General features: G+C 40.0%; 1 protein-coding gene across 1 annotated transcript; it reads right to left on the reverse strand.

Moving 5' to 3' along the window:
- Positions 1-6,007: 6,007 nt before the first annotated feature.
- Positions 6,008-14,589, reverse strand: urod (uroporphyrinogen decarboxylase). The gene is made up of 10 exons (XM_038718773.1): positions 14,408-14,589; positions 12,933-13,045; positions 12,706-12,785; positions 11,669-11,731; positions 10,915-11,112; positions 10,596-10,757; positions 9,530-9,664; positions 8,985-9,085; positions 8,182-8,248; positions 6,008-6,526 (listed from the first exon to the last, which is right to left on the reverse strand). Exons 1-10 carry the CDS (start codon positions 14,428-14,430, stop codon positions 6,362-6,364), a joined length of 1,107 nt encoding a protein of 368 aa, XP_038574701.1. The 5' UTR covers positions 14,431-14,589; the 3' UTR covers positions 6,008-6,361.
- Positions 14,590-14,599: the final 10 nt, after the last annotated feature.

Genomic DNA, 14,599 nt, shown 5'->3' on the forward strand with positions numbered 1-14,599 from the left:
GTGTGGATGTGTGTGTTCATTCATGCATGTGGTCATTGAAACATAGTGTGCGTGCATGTGTGCGTGGGTGTGTATTTGGGGGCGGTCACTGATAAAGCGCTGATAGTGTCCATCCATGGCAGATGATGTACAGCCTGCTGTCTCTCCAGGCAGATTGGATTTTCAGGCCTGCTGATTTGCTGAGAGATGGAGCCTGGACCTCCTTCAAACACACGCACACACACACTGAAACCCACAACTCACATCCACCTGTTCAATCTCTGTGCATGAAATAAGCACATAAAAGCCCAGACTCACACACAGGCGCAAATACACACAAGTACACGCAATGAAATGACTCATGCATGTACACACGCACACACACCTGCACACACACGCACAAATACACATACTTGTATATTATTCTCCTGCCAAAGCCTTTAAAGGCGACCATGTGGACATTGATCTCCATTTCTAAAGAGCATAGATTCATTGTTACAGCCTTCCCTCTTGCTCACTGTCTCTTTCTCTCTCTCTCTCTCTCTCTCCTCTCTCTCTCTCACACACACACACACACACACACACACATACACGCGCACATATACACACCTCCTGTCACTTTGTTCCCAGATGGCCCAGTGACACACAGTCGCAGCCTCTTCAGTCTTACCTGTCGACAATCAGCGGTGATTTTTGTTCATTTGTGTCCGCTATTTACCCAAGGGGGGGGTTACAACAAAAGCCTTGTGTGTGTGTGTGTGTGTGTGTGTGTGTGTGTGTGTGTGTGTGTGTGTGTGTGTGTGTGTGTGTGTGTGTGTGTGTGTGTGTGTGGGTGTGTGTGTGTGTGTGTGTGTGTGTGGGTGGTGTGGGTGGTGTGTGCGAGTCTGTGTTTATGGTACTAAAGCAACACAAAGGACAGAGATGAATGAAAGCCCGCTTTCATTCGAGGGGGAATTGCTTTTTTGTATCCTCAACATTAATTCGGCTGCTTTGAGCTTTGTGTATTTTTGTATTTATTAATAACACTGAGGTCCACTTGCTTCTGCTCTGTCTTAATTATTTGGAGGCTTGAATTTCATCTCTTCCTTCCACTTGAAACTGAAGTGGCAAATCAAAAAATGAAATCAATGAGCCACACTGTTGCACTGGGTAACATGTTCCTTCATCACCGTGAACACACACACACTGGAGCATAGCTTGACTCAGTCCCACACACACACCATCCCGCTGGTCCGAACACAAGCACACAAAATTTGTATTAAAGTTCTTCTCAACTGTTAAAACACTAACACTGGTACTCCAGACACAGTAACCACAACCTATAAATTCATGTACCAACCCCCCTGAACCAATTTCCTGCTTTACATTCAGATTGAAACCACTCAGCACCACACACTTCTCTACATTTGGCGTTGTCTTCATGAATAAACTCTCTTGTGTTCACATGCGATTCAAAATGCGAAACTTAAACTTCATGCTTCCCACTCTGACTCCTCACATGGACAAACACATGTTACACAAAAGCAATCAGCTCTTCAGCAATAAAAAGGCAAGGCAAGACATGTGAGCTCTTCTGTTTTGGAGAAATAGATGCCAACAGAGTCAATGGAGGATGATGAGGAAGAGCAAGCGCAAGACCAAGTAAAGCCATAACCTCCGATGAAATGGTTGGTCTAAGAATGAGGGAGGCAGGGCAGAGAGTAAGACCAAGCTGGAGCAGGTTCACAGTAGCATCCATCGTTCAGACTTTCCAGATTGAGAATAGGTAAGACTGGGGTGGTGATGGCGCAGTGGATAGGACGCCTGCCTTTGGTGTGAGAGACCTGGGTTCAATACCCCACTGAGAGACGTACCATTGAGCAAGACATTTAACTGTGCGACCCTGACATAAATAGCAATTGTAAGTTGCTTTGGATAAAAGCGTCAGCTGAGTGAATAAATGTGAAGTATTGTGGCACTGCATGGAAATAAAGTAATATTTGTTTTGGATTTGTAATGTTACTGGACAATAGTACTGTAAACAGAAGGTATGTTAGCACGTATGCATGAGATTGGGAACCTTCACAGTATGTACAGTAAAGGTAGGAACTGCCTGAAAGTGGAAGGTCTATGACCATGATGCCAATACTTGTGTACCTCTTCTGCAAACTACGGAAGCTACTTTGTCTTTAGAAGCTTCTGAGGACTGGATTTGCTGAACTAGGCGCTACTTCTTCTGCTTGGCCAGGGAGAACATTTCCTGCGATGTTGATGAGGTAAATGCTCCGTATTTATATAGCGCCTTTCTAAGGCACTTAGACTACATTGGCATTCACCAGTCAAACACATTCATACACTGGCGGAACAACCAGGGGCAGTAGGGTTCGGTATCTTGCCCACGGGATTGAACCGCTGACCTTTGAATTAACAAGTTAGGCGTTCTACCGCCTAAGCCACAGCCATGCTGTGACTATACTGAGACTTTGTCTTTACAGTTTGTGCAGAAGATTGTACAGAAGAAAAAGAAAAAGAAGATTTTCTTTATTTTAATTTGTTTATTCTGTATGAAGAACACTTTACAAATCCAATCGTGTTTGCTGAGATATGTACACAGTATTTCAGAATAATTTGTGCGTTTGAGTATGAAAACAGGCTACTGTATGTACAGTCTGTAGTCTAACACTGAAAATGCTAATGCTAAAACTGCTACTGATAAGATTAATTATGATAGTAGTGTTTTCCGCTCATCATAGTGATTTCCATTGAGCACATCAGTGTTCAGTTGGTTCTTAGAAATGTCTATTCATTTGATGTTGTGTGTGTGTAATCTTAGAATACAAAGTTTCATTTTCATAAGAAAAACATAAGAAAGATAAAAAACTAACTCTTTGGAAACACTTTAATCTCAAAAGTGCTTAATAAATGAGTTTTGTACATTTAAAGAGCTACTTGACTGTTCCTTTCATTTTCAATTATCAATCTAAAGTGATATTAAGGTTGGCTGCTATTTCATATTTTTTAGGTGCAAATTATAAAATATTTTAAGGGATATTTATGCAGTATTCAGGTACTCCCCAATGTAATATAAACCCTTAAATCCCCTCAATCAGTCTCATCACGTCTACGCAAAATAAGATACTTGATTTTCTTTTTTATTTAAAAATCCAATCAGGTGTCACCTCCATAATAACATTTTTCCAAAATGGGTGTAATGCCTATTAGAATAAAATTAATAAAATGAAAAATTTAACTTCCAAGAAAAACATTTGGTAAAACCAAAAAAAGGTAAAACCAAGAGATGAATATAAAATACCAGCAGGAATGAATGACTTCAGTCTAAAATATGGGTATTAACTGTTGGTATTGAATTGTTCAAAGTCTCAGTGACACAACATGGCCTACTATCACCCAGTGACTTGTGAGGAGGAGTCCCCCGAAATCGTAAACCTCTCCCTCGCTGCCTCCCCAGTCTAGTCACATGATGTTATGATTTTTTGCTGGAGTCCTTCACAACAACATCAGGAACAACAACAACCGGATTTACTAGAATCTGCTTACATGACGTTCTTCTCACAGAGAAAAACACAATTCCGGATTAACTGATCCCTTTTTCTCATTTCCTCTTGTAAAGAGCTTTTGTAATGATTACAGTAAAAATGCACTTAATTTTATTTTAAGCCAAATTCTGTGTAATAATGCTTTGTATTTAACCCAAATTTACAAAATTGTTAAATTCACATGGAGACAAAAAACCTTTGGGTTCTGCTTAGATGCTACTGCCTGTTTAGCTTTTATGCAGTATCTCATTGGTGGTTGTGACAGAAGAAGATAAAATCAGAAATAGATTTTTCGAATCAGGAATAGCAGCTTTATGTTGAGTTGTTAAATATAAAATGTATCCAAGCAAGAGTGGACATTACTTAGACACACCATGGCTTGTTAGAACAGCTTAGAGTGAGACTCAGTGACTGAATGTCTGATCCTCTGAGAGAGCAGCCAGTCAAGGCAAACCTGCCTCCGAACAGGCCTCTATCTAACCCATATCTTTAAAATAACACAAACCTGGGGGACTTACAAGATAAATCTGAGGGGGTTGTGAGATGATTGACGACACAGAAAAGAGGAAAAAACATTGCTGCTCCACAAACCTTTATTTATGTAAAGTCCTGGAGATTTCAATTTCATTTGGACATAATAAATCAAATCAAATCAAAATAAAGAGAAAACTCTCACTCTCTGGTTAAACTGCCTTCAGCTCACATGTGTGACGGGGGGTTGCAAGTGGGCATCGCTTGGCTATAAGAGGTCACAAGTGAAAATGTTGGGGATTGTTGTCTTTCTGCAGGGCGCTCTACTTCCAATCGGAGCCTGCTTCCAACAGCACAGTCGCTTAGATTTAACTTCACAGTTTGGTGATCCCAAGTGGCAGCAGCACGTATATTTTTAACAAGTTCGCAGGACTCAGCAAAGTACCTGCAAATTATGTAACACGTTGTCAGAAAGTTTCAAACTCCTCAAAGCAATCAGGGTCAGTTCAGGTAGGAGAGAAGATGGTGACTACCACTCACCGGTACAGATCAATTTTGTTACCTAAAGCAGTATTTTTTCACACTAAACTTACATTTCACAGATGTGCTTTCACATTTTTCTTGTTGTTGGTAACTGAGTAACCTACTCTCTTTTTCCTTTTAAAAGTGAATTCTTCTTTTAAATGAAATCTTATAAATGACTCATTACTATTAGCTAATATTGTTCTACAGGCCACATTGTGCTGTACTGTTCGAGCTGTTTACGAACGTCTCCAAGGACTTCAAACTGAATGACTTCCGTCCCAGTTAAAACGCCCTGTCATTGTCTTGTCTCTATCCCGTCTAGGCACTTTTATCCAATGTGATTTGCAAGTCAGTAGAATATAAGCTTCCATTCCTTTACCATTTCTGCCAAATTACAAAAGTTGTTGTGAGGCATGTGCTAGAAAAGGAGACAGAGGATACAAATGTAGTTTTGTAATTTATAGACTACGAATGTACAGCCTAGGTGGTAGTCCTGTGAAGCTGTACTTTGGCATAACGCTGCTAAATGTTAACGTTGAGTTGCATTGTGGGTGATGTAGGCTTCAGGTTTTGACAGAGAACAATGCATGGAAGAGTGCAATGATAAATTGGCGGGGTACCCTTTCATGGGATCACCAAGGTTACCGCAGTTCAGACTGAGGGGAACATGAATGTCTGTACGTTGAGATATTTCATTGACCAAAGTGGTGGACCCACATTGCCATCCTTAGAACCATGCCATGCTAGCATGGCTAAGAAAGGGCCGGTTAGGGTTACTCAGGGCTGTCAGAGAACGTGGCCCCTTTAAACGTCATGTAAACTGGAAGAATTAACATCCTGCTCAAAGCCTATTAGCTGAGTGGGAGGCGGAAAGAAAATCTACCTTCACAGAGAATACAAAGCAACAGAAATCTCACTAAAAATGAAATCAATCGTTGTTGAAAAAAACAGCCAGATACACACATTTATGGGTTTTAATACTCTGGGAAACTGCAATCACATGCAACCTCTCAAGCTGCTTACAATGCCGTTCCCTGTCATAAGCCATTTTTTCCACAAGGCTGAATTGATAAAATAAAAAATAAAACCAGATTTAGGGTGAAGGACAAAGACAAAACCAGCATAAGGCATCTTCTTGTGCAGCATGCTTTTCTCAGATTTTCTGTCTGCGGGAGTAAAAATAAAACTCTCGTGCTGAGATCCAGCAGGGGATTTTGTTCACTGTTAAGATGTTATGACGGAGGAATGATCCGCTGCTGCGTGCTGAAAATTTTCCTTAAAAGTTGATTTTAGAACTGCAGTAGTGCGTCTCTTTCTGAAACTCCTGCACCATCGACGAGCTTTTGTTTTCACAGCGGTTTGGATCCTTTTTGTTTCTCCACATCAAGAAGCTTCTTGTACTGATGAAGAGCTCACTTCTGTTTACAGCTGTTAAGAGGTTATAAAACGTTTGTCTCTATTAGTATTTGTAAGTGCTGGAATAACATTATGGAGAGTTTCATTGGACGACAAATATCGCAAAAAAATTTATTTTTCAAGCTGCATTTTTGAATAGATCCAATATTAATACAAATCCCTTACAACTGAAAATGCGGTTGTAATGTACATGTACTTGTCGTCCCTTTCCAATAACACATAATCCACTCCTGGTCAGATCAAAATATTATAAACAGAAAATCCAACATGTTGTTTATCCTAAACATCTACACTGGATGAGAATGTTGTGTATTGATTTTATATTCAATCACTTTTCACAGTTTTTAATAAAACAATACATTATTGTACATTTTTCCATCTCTATTATCAGCATTTCTTGGCTTACACACTCGTTCGCACAGACACATCCATCTTTACATTTGTTTGATCATCTGCTTAGAGTGCTGGTGCACAGCTTCGACAAAGGCGCCCACGTTCTCGGGGTCCATGTCGGGGTAAAGGCCGTGGCCCAGGTTGGCGATGTAGCCCTTCGTGCCGAAACCCTCCAACATCTTCTTCACGATTTCTGAGATGCGCTCCTGAAGAAGAGGAGGAGGAAGAGAGAGAAGACGAGAGAGTTAAAGATTAAAAACTGGGTCAGAGGAGGAACAGTTTTAGGAACTTCTGGTGGAGGAGTTATAAATTGCCACGCTGTGTGTAAACAAACGTTGTCAGAATGAATTACAGCCCTTCACTGTATTAAGTAGACATACATGAGTGGAAATACTGCAGCATAAAAATAGGATTCACAGCATGTACGCGGGCTGCTGAAAATAGCAGCAGCTGAGATAGAAAACTTGAGAAAAGCGTAGAGTAGCAGTAGGCCTATCTGTTATTTTCGTTCCTTTCTTTTTTTATTTTATAAACAAAATACAGAATTCTACAGCTCATGAAGAACGATTCACATGACAGAGGTCAGCTGTTCTGACATTACCAGCAGCGGGTTATAAAGAAAACAATCTTTTTTTATCTATCAGCATGGTGGAATGATCTTCACTTAGGCATCTCTGTAGAGAGACAGGACGGGACATGTCTTCTGGTCCAAACCCAGCTGTTACAGTGTTACAGTATACACGGCTGCCCAGGACTTAACATAAAATCACTTTAATCAATATGACTTGAACTTCCAAATTAACTGAAAGTCTTTTACTGTTTAAGACATTCAGTATACTCATGTAAGCAAACATAACTATTTCATTTCTGTCTGTTACATAGTAAGTAACAAGGTAAAGTAGTGAGGGTTTTTTTGTCAGTGATCATGTAAGAACCACTGATACGAAGAGATGTGGCCTGTACAAAGTCATAAAAAAAATTCACGAGTGGTCCAGACCTGTCGTACAAGTCGCGTACAGATAGTCTGCCTCTTTCTCCACAGAAATAAAAAGAAAAATAGTTTGACCTGAAATTGTAATGCCTAAATCTAAAGGAATTTGCAGTTAAATATATTATAGCAATTTACTTAAATAAAATATAGAGCAAATGCAAAATTTATAATCTTTTTACCATATCATCATCAATGACTTGCCAATTTACTGGGTTTTTTTTAATTTTATCGGCATATTTCTGCACAACTCTTTTAGTAGCTGCTGGAAAGATTCTCTCAGTGTCTTCACACAGGTCTGTCTCCCGTTTCATCCTCTCTTGTACTCGACAGTGTAACACCACTTACTGTAGGCTATAATATTATCCTGTCTGATATCTCTGTGACTGTCGCATGGTTGCCTCTCAGCCATGGACCACTTTGCTTTAGAGAGACATTTTTTAGCATCTAACTTCATGTTAAATGATTCCCACTTTATTTCTGTCATAGTGTAGTGCTGTTGTGAAAGTCTTTTTTTTTACTTTTTGGTAACCTTTATATGAATTAAAAATACCCACAAATGAAGTAGGACAAGCAGCCTTGTATGGCAGTTTTAGCCATATTAGCCAGTTTTGGAGCATGTCGTCATAAACAGGTGGGATTCATCTGGCTGAAACGAGTTGTGAGTTTTTTTTTGTTTTTGTTTTACTTATGCTGGTTCAGTTACTTCTTTCGCAGAGACTGTTGTAATACTAAGGGATAGGTAGGGGGGTTGCAAATGTTTGAAGACGTTTTGTTTTTTTTCAACCTCAAAATGTCAATAAAGATAAAAACAGAGGGGTGAGCGGGTTCTGTCCATGTGAGAGCTTAAACCAAAGTGGGAGTGGAAGTTACCTTTGGAGCATAGAGAGCACAAGGGTCCATGTTTCCCTGCAGGCTGACCTTCCCTCCTGTATGCTCCCTGAAAATACACACACACACACACACACACACACACACACACACACACACACACACACACACACAGTAATCCTTTAACCAACAGGTTAAGTATTTGATGAGCGGAGCAGGAAACATAGACGTTTGTTGACTTAAATCCTGCATCCAGTGACAAACCAGAGACAAGGATGAGGTCACTGATTGTAAATCTGCTTCTCAGGAAACACGACAGTAATGCTTTGTGATTAGTGCAACAGCTGGCTACATCCCTGATATGTATTCAGCTTCGATTTAGCTTCATTTTCTGCAGGGTGACCATGGCGGTGGATTTTGAGGGCGTGTATGTATCTGCCTTAGACTGAGGAGATTCATGTATTGAATGTTTTCTGTATTATGTTCACATTACAGATACATCTCAACGCTTCTCACAAATGGAGGAGCTAGCTCTGGTTGAAATTCAAGCAGATTTTACAAATTGTCGACGGGCTGATGTGGCATATTTAACAGAGCTCTGTGCAGTGACGAAAAAACAGTGGAGATAGACAGGGCAGTTTTGTATTTACATTTTTAGGTGATTTTTATATTTTGTATATATTGTTTGTTGTGCCAAATCAGCCTTTTACACAATGATTGGCAGGATATCAGAAGTAAAATCAAAAATAGCTGTGTGTGTCAAACTAGGTAGTTTTTACACATAAAAGGAATTTGCTTTGGTGACTAGGTGCGTAACAATAGACATAAACCTATGTGTGTGTTACCTTGCTGATCGTGGGTCAATGGTCCAGTCCAGCCCAACCACCTCATAATGAGACTGAGACAGATCCTCTAGTGCGTAGTGAGCATCCTTTGCAAACACAATCTGTAAGACACACAGGCAAAGAAAAGTTAAAAGCAAATCCTGCACAAATCAACATGAGCCATATTTGGTGAAATGCTGCCATCTTCTGGCAACAAAGCAGTTATTATTTATATCAGACAGGATGAATCCTTAATGATCCCTCCAGGGAAACACTGTTGTTGAAGCAACAGAGTGATGATAAGAATAGAGCTGAATGTTTGAAACTAATACAGAAGGTAATTATAACAAGAGTACAAACAGAAAAATACAGCAAAAAATAAAATAAGTGGAGCTGCCACAGTTGACTCGTTTGCAGTTCAGATGATGTGCGGGTGTACATCATTAGCCACTGACATTGTCACGAAGAGAACATGCAGAAATATGAGACATAAAAAACATGTACCACAGTGACTCACTGTGTGTTTGAGCATATTTTTATATTTGGACAAAAGCAGACTGACTCACCATGGGAACGTCATTTCCTGCCTCCTTGAGTTTGTCTTTGACACAGCGAGCGATGTCTCGAAGGTACGGCAGAGAGAACTCTTTAAACTCGGCTGGCCCCAGAATGCCGGCGTGGGACTCGAACACCTGCAGAGCCTGGACGGCACAGACACAGCAGAGGACAGAGTATCTCTTTTTAAAACCTGCAATGATGGATTTCTCGGTCCCTTAGTGGCTGCTAACATTAACATACGCCTTGTTAAGTTGACAGAAAGTTAGCAAATTAAACATCCAGTAGACTGGGAGTGACATTAGCACTGGTTTACAGTTGTGTTTGCATCCCACAATGAATTTAAGTCCAATATTCACTCTCTGTCTCGCTCTGTTTTAGTCTCTACTAACTACCTGGCTCCTGCTAAATGCACCACTATGTCACCACAGGCTTACAAAACATCTCAAAAATGCCGAAGAGAGCTAAATAGTAATCCCTCTTTCCTCACACTGCTTTGCTGGAAGGTCAGAGATCAGCAGAGTGGATGTTTGACGCCTCTAGAGGAGCTCAGAGCAGGTCGTCCTGGTAAAATGACATACTCTAAAGCCACGCTGCTGCCCCAAATGCTGAACTGTGCTGCTGGTGTGTCAATGTCTATTATAATCCAGGTTTGTTCTCTCAGCCTGTGCTCAACTTTTTTAAGGGGAAAAATGCTGCCCTAACCAGATATTGTGCTGATACTGAGAAGCAGGTTTGTTTCCAAAAGGAGTGTGTGCAGGAGCTGCCACAATCAGCAGATAGTATTTATGTCCTGCTCTGAAATACCCGACCCGATACGCTCCATCTTTATTATTTGAGTGATGGGTCCTGTCATTTTCTCAACAGTATTTTCAACCTTACTAAAACTATTGTTGTTATAAATCAGCTACCTGCAGGTGCTTTTCTTTGACTGGAAGTTACAACACAAAAGCTGTTTAAGTCCAGTGATTTCTTGTCATCTTAAAGTTGAATTTGCATGCATTATGGTGGTGGTGAGATATAATAAAAACTGTTAACATGACGTGTCCAGAGATTTGAAGGTGGCGAGGTTCTCACCTGAGCGCCAGCTGCCACCTGTCCCAGCAGATACTCCACTATCACATCTGTCAGCATCCTCAGCAGCATATGGCTGGCCTCAGGGTGTCGGTACAGCCAACGCTTCGCCTTAGAGTGGGTGTTGGAGCCCCCGCCTTCTATCATGTAGGACATCAGTGTCCACTGTGGAGGCACACAGCGAAGAGCGGAGAATAAGAATCACAATAATTTGATAAACATTTAACTACATAACCAAACCAAATTTAAATTGCTGTTTAGTGCATCACAGCACCTTGAACACCGTGTCTTTCTATACATCTCATACATATACATGTCTTACCGGAGCTCCAGTGAATCCTATGAGCGGCACTTTGCCCTCTATCTTATGTCTCGTCAGTGTGATGGCTTTGAAGACGTAGCCTAGCTCTTTGCCCACGTCCACTTTGGCCTGCAGACGCTGCAGGTCTTCTGGCTCCTTCAGGGGCTCTGGGAATGTAGGGCCTTTACCTGCCATCATCTGGACATCCATACCCAAGGCCTGGGGGGAGGAAGATGAATAAAGATACCAAAAATTTAGCTGCAATTTGATAGCTGGCAGTTCAAAGCATTACCAAAACTACCAAACCCGGCTATATATTCCTAATACCCTTTGCATTAAATACAGGGTTTTTTATGCTTCATATCTCATCACTTCATACATCACACTGAAATGGAGTGTTTTTATCCTCTGTGACTTGATGTATTTGCATCAAATCACATTTGACTAGATAAATGGGCGCAACCACACCCAAGTTAAGGTTTTATCAAAAGTATTTCTACAGTAAGAAGAAAGAGAAGGATTTTGTTCTAAAAACACTCATATTTGACACATATCTAGAATAAATCAAGAGATAAATTAACAATTAACACAGAGGTACAAGATCAGAATTTCACTGTGTCTTTAATTAGCAGGTATGCTGACTACTTATATGCACACGACACAGTTAAATGCTATTTAAGCTGCATTAATCATTTTATGGCCACGAAGAGGACAGAGAAACTTCAAAACAATTTGATGACACGTTAACGAATGAGCCTGGTCCTGCTAGCGTTACCTGTGGGATAACCAGGATGTCAGAGAAGATGATGGCAGCGTCGAAGGGAAAACGTCTCAGAGGCTGAAAGTGGCAAAGAAAAAAGGCATTTAAAAAATAAAATAAAAGGGATACCTTGCACAGAAATGTGATTGTGGTTTATTTTCTTGTAGCGATATTTTATTATCATGCCATCATCTCAACACAATATACTGTAACACTATTTATTACTGTACTACTACCTCTGAAAGCCCACTGGGTTGTGTGCTTGAGCTAAGCTGCTTAGACTGTGCATACATATATATGTTTTAAAGTTTTTTGTCAGTATGGAAATGCTACACAACATACATTGGCTAGATTCTCCTTTGAAGCACTCATTAAGTCAGAATATGTGTCCACTACTCAAAACATTTTTTCATCAAAATTAATTCCAAATTGAAATAACTACTGTAACCTTTGGCTTTCATCCTTTCTACAGTAGTCTTTCTACAAATAATATTCATACTGGTTGAAATAAACAATTTGCAGTTTTGTGCCGAAGAATTAAAGGCCTTTCCCATATACACACCACAAATATCATCACAAATATAGGCAAGGTTTTACATTAAGTATCTTAACAGTGAATCAATATTTTTAATTAATTTTCAGCCGTCATTGGTATGTTAGCGCTTATTCTTTCAAGCTGATATTAAGTCATAAAAATACATTGTGACAAATGGCATCAGAATGACTTAACGGTGATGAAATGTGGTCTTTTATACAAACTCAAACAGAAGTAAAACACACATTAGGATTGTTTTTTGGTTTTATTCAACTGGTGGTTTGCTGTCTTTTAAGATTTTTATTATCACCTCAACAGGCTAGAGAACTTGCAAGTGTCTCAAAATATTTTAAGTGCTACTGCTCAGTCATACATTTTCTCAGTAATTAGATGAATGTGACTGGATTCACAATGGTTATTTGCATGTAGGAATCTTGTTCTGCCAACACTGCTGTGTTGGAGATTAACATGTTTTTATTGTTGTTTTCATAATGAGTTTTAAAAAGCACTGCTATACCTGCAGAGTGAGCTCACAGCAGGCTTCCGGTGACCGACATGTCTCAAAGAAGTCCTTCCCTGCTCTGTACTCACAAAACTCTGCAAATTAGATTCAACAAAACACTGTTGTTAATGTTCATGTTGTTTGTCTTAAAATTTCACTGTTTGAAGAAATGTCTTTGAAATGGAAAGAAAAACAAAACAACGATACAAATCTTTCAATTTAGTAGTTAAGGGTAACAGTACCTGGTAGGTATCTTCCAGCCTGTCTCATACACCACACAGGGACATGTTCAGTTTCTTCTCCTCGTGTTGCTCGTAGGAATGTGTCGTTCTGGAGCTGGGGGAAGTCCTTAGGCCTGGATAGAAGTTAAAGAAAACATTCTAGCACAGGTGTTTTCTCTGTGCTCATTAAACAAATGCTGCATGAAACAGAGAGAAGCGTACCCCTCCGCTGCAGGGAAAGAGAACAATATCAAAACACTGCCACAGAAGTTTGCTAATCAATACACCGCTGTTGCAGTGCAGTTCTGAGTTCAAGTAATGGAAAAGAAATCTGAACCAGAGCAAAAAAGACTTTTGGTGGACAATAAGTCACATTCACTGCTCTTATTGACTCCCATTTGTATATTATTCACGGTAGTAGTCGATCAATATGGGCTTCTCAATGGCCGATGCCGATATTTAGAGAGCATGGTGACATTTTTCCATGCAGAGTGCAATCCAATAATTAAGCAATAGCTCACGACAGGCCGTGGTATATGCTTATTATATCACAGTTAGAGGCGTTGTTGTTATATCACTACTATGAACCAATCAGATTGCTTGATTTGACCTACCCGTTTTAATACAATATGGTAGCAAGCTTCTTACAAAACGTAATTGCATTTTAAGAGAATGGGGTTTAACTTGCAGTGTCCTAATCACTATACAATATGGTAGCAAGCTTCTGTTATCTAACATACAGACAGACCCCTCCCTTTCTCCAGCAATTACATCAAGCATCCAGCTGATGAAGAGCTGTCAGTGACAGAGTGATTATGAGAGATAACACTCCTCTGCTCTCTTATCATCTTCCAGCAGTTGAAGGACGGTTGAATGAAAGGCTGCTTTGGATGTATCAGGGATGCATCACAACCCGACTCCAAATTCAAACGTTGATGCGACTCTAACTGTGAGATGGACCATAAAAGCTGCTTTCCAGTGTCTTGAAATGCAGACCCCTGAAGCCTCCAAACAAAAAAGTTAACTTTACTGTAACTTTAATATGTTGTCTCACTAAAACGCACTATGGAGGTTGAGTCAATTCTAACTTAACACATGTGAAATAACATTTTAAATGAATGAATTGCTATTTGAATAGTTATCTATATGCCGAATTTATCACAACATTTAGTCGACTCGTTACAGTTAATAATTCACGTTACAAAGGGAATTACCTTTACATGTAAGCAAGAGGATATTAAACTTCTGATTTTCTGAATGAAAGTTCTCCACAAAAGGAAGGTATCTATGCTTGTCAAGATAAATACGTAGCATTAATGACCGGGAGATGTTACTATTTGGTTGTAAAGACAGCGAACAAGATGCTGCACTCAGTTCACGTTTATATGAAGAAATGTTTTCGTAAGAATGACACAGGAAACTTTCATAACGCCGCAGTCAAAATACCAGCTTTTACTATAATACTGTATGTTTAGGCCAAGAATAGAAATACTTACAGGATTAAACCGTCCTTGCTCATGTTGGCAGGGCTGAGGGGACGACAGGTTTGTCAGACTCTCCTCTGTCTCTCTTTAGAGATGTAAGTTGCGACCTGCAGCTTCTCAACTGTCAATAAAACCTGCTTTCCTGCTCCTACACTCCGTAGCTCCAGGGCGCGGCCATCTTGGGAGACCACGTGACCAGACCAG

Source organism: Micropterus salmoides, unplaced genomic scaffold (assembly GCF_014851395.1).
Source record: "Micropterus salmoides isolate LMB-PRFRI ecotype aquatic unplaced genomic scaffold, ASM1485139v1 Ms_hic_scaffold_14, whole genome shotgun sequence".
Taxonomy (NCBI): domain Eukaryota; kingdom Metazoa; phylum Chordata; class Actinopteri; order Centrarchiformes; family Centrarchidae; genus Micropterus; species Micropterus salmoides.

Bases quoted from the DNA above. Each gene is read 5' to 3' on its own strand.
- urod (XM_038718773.1), bottom strand. From the start codon at position 14,430: ATGAGCAAGGACGGTTTAATCCT. The intron at 11,113-11,668 runs GTAACGCTAGCA...TCCTCCCCCCAG, and splicing joins ACATCCTGGTTATCCCACAG to GCCTTGGGTATGGATGTCCA. The intron at 6,527-8,181 runs GTAACTTCCACT...CCTCTTCTTCAG, and splicing joins GTGCTCTCTATGCTCCAAAG to GAGCGCATCTCAGAAATCGT.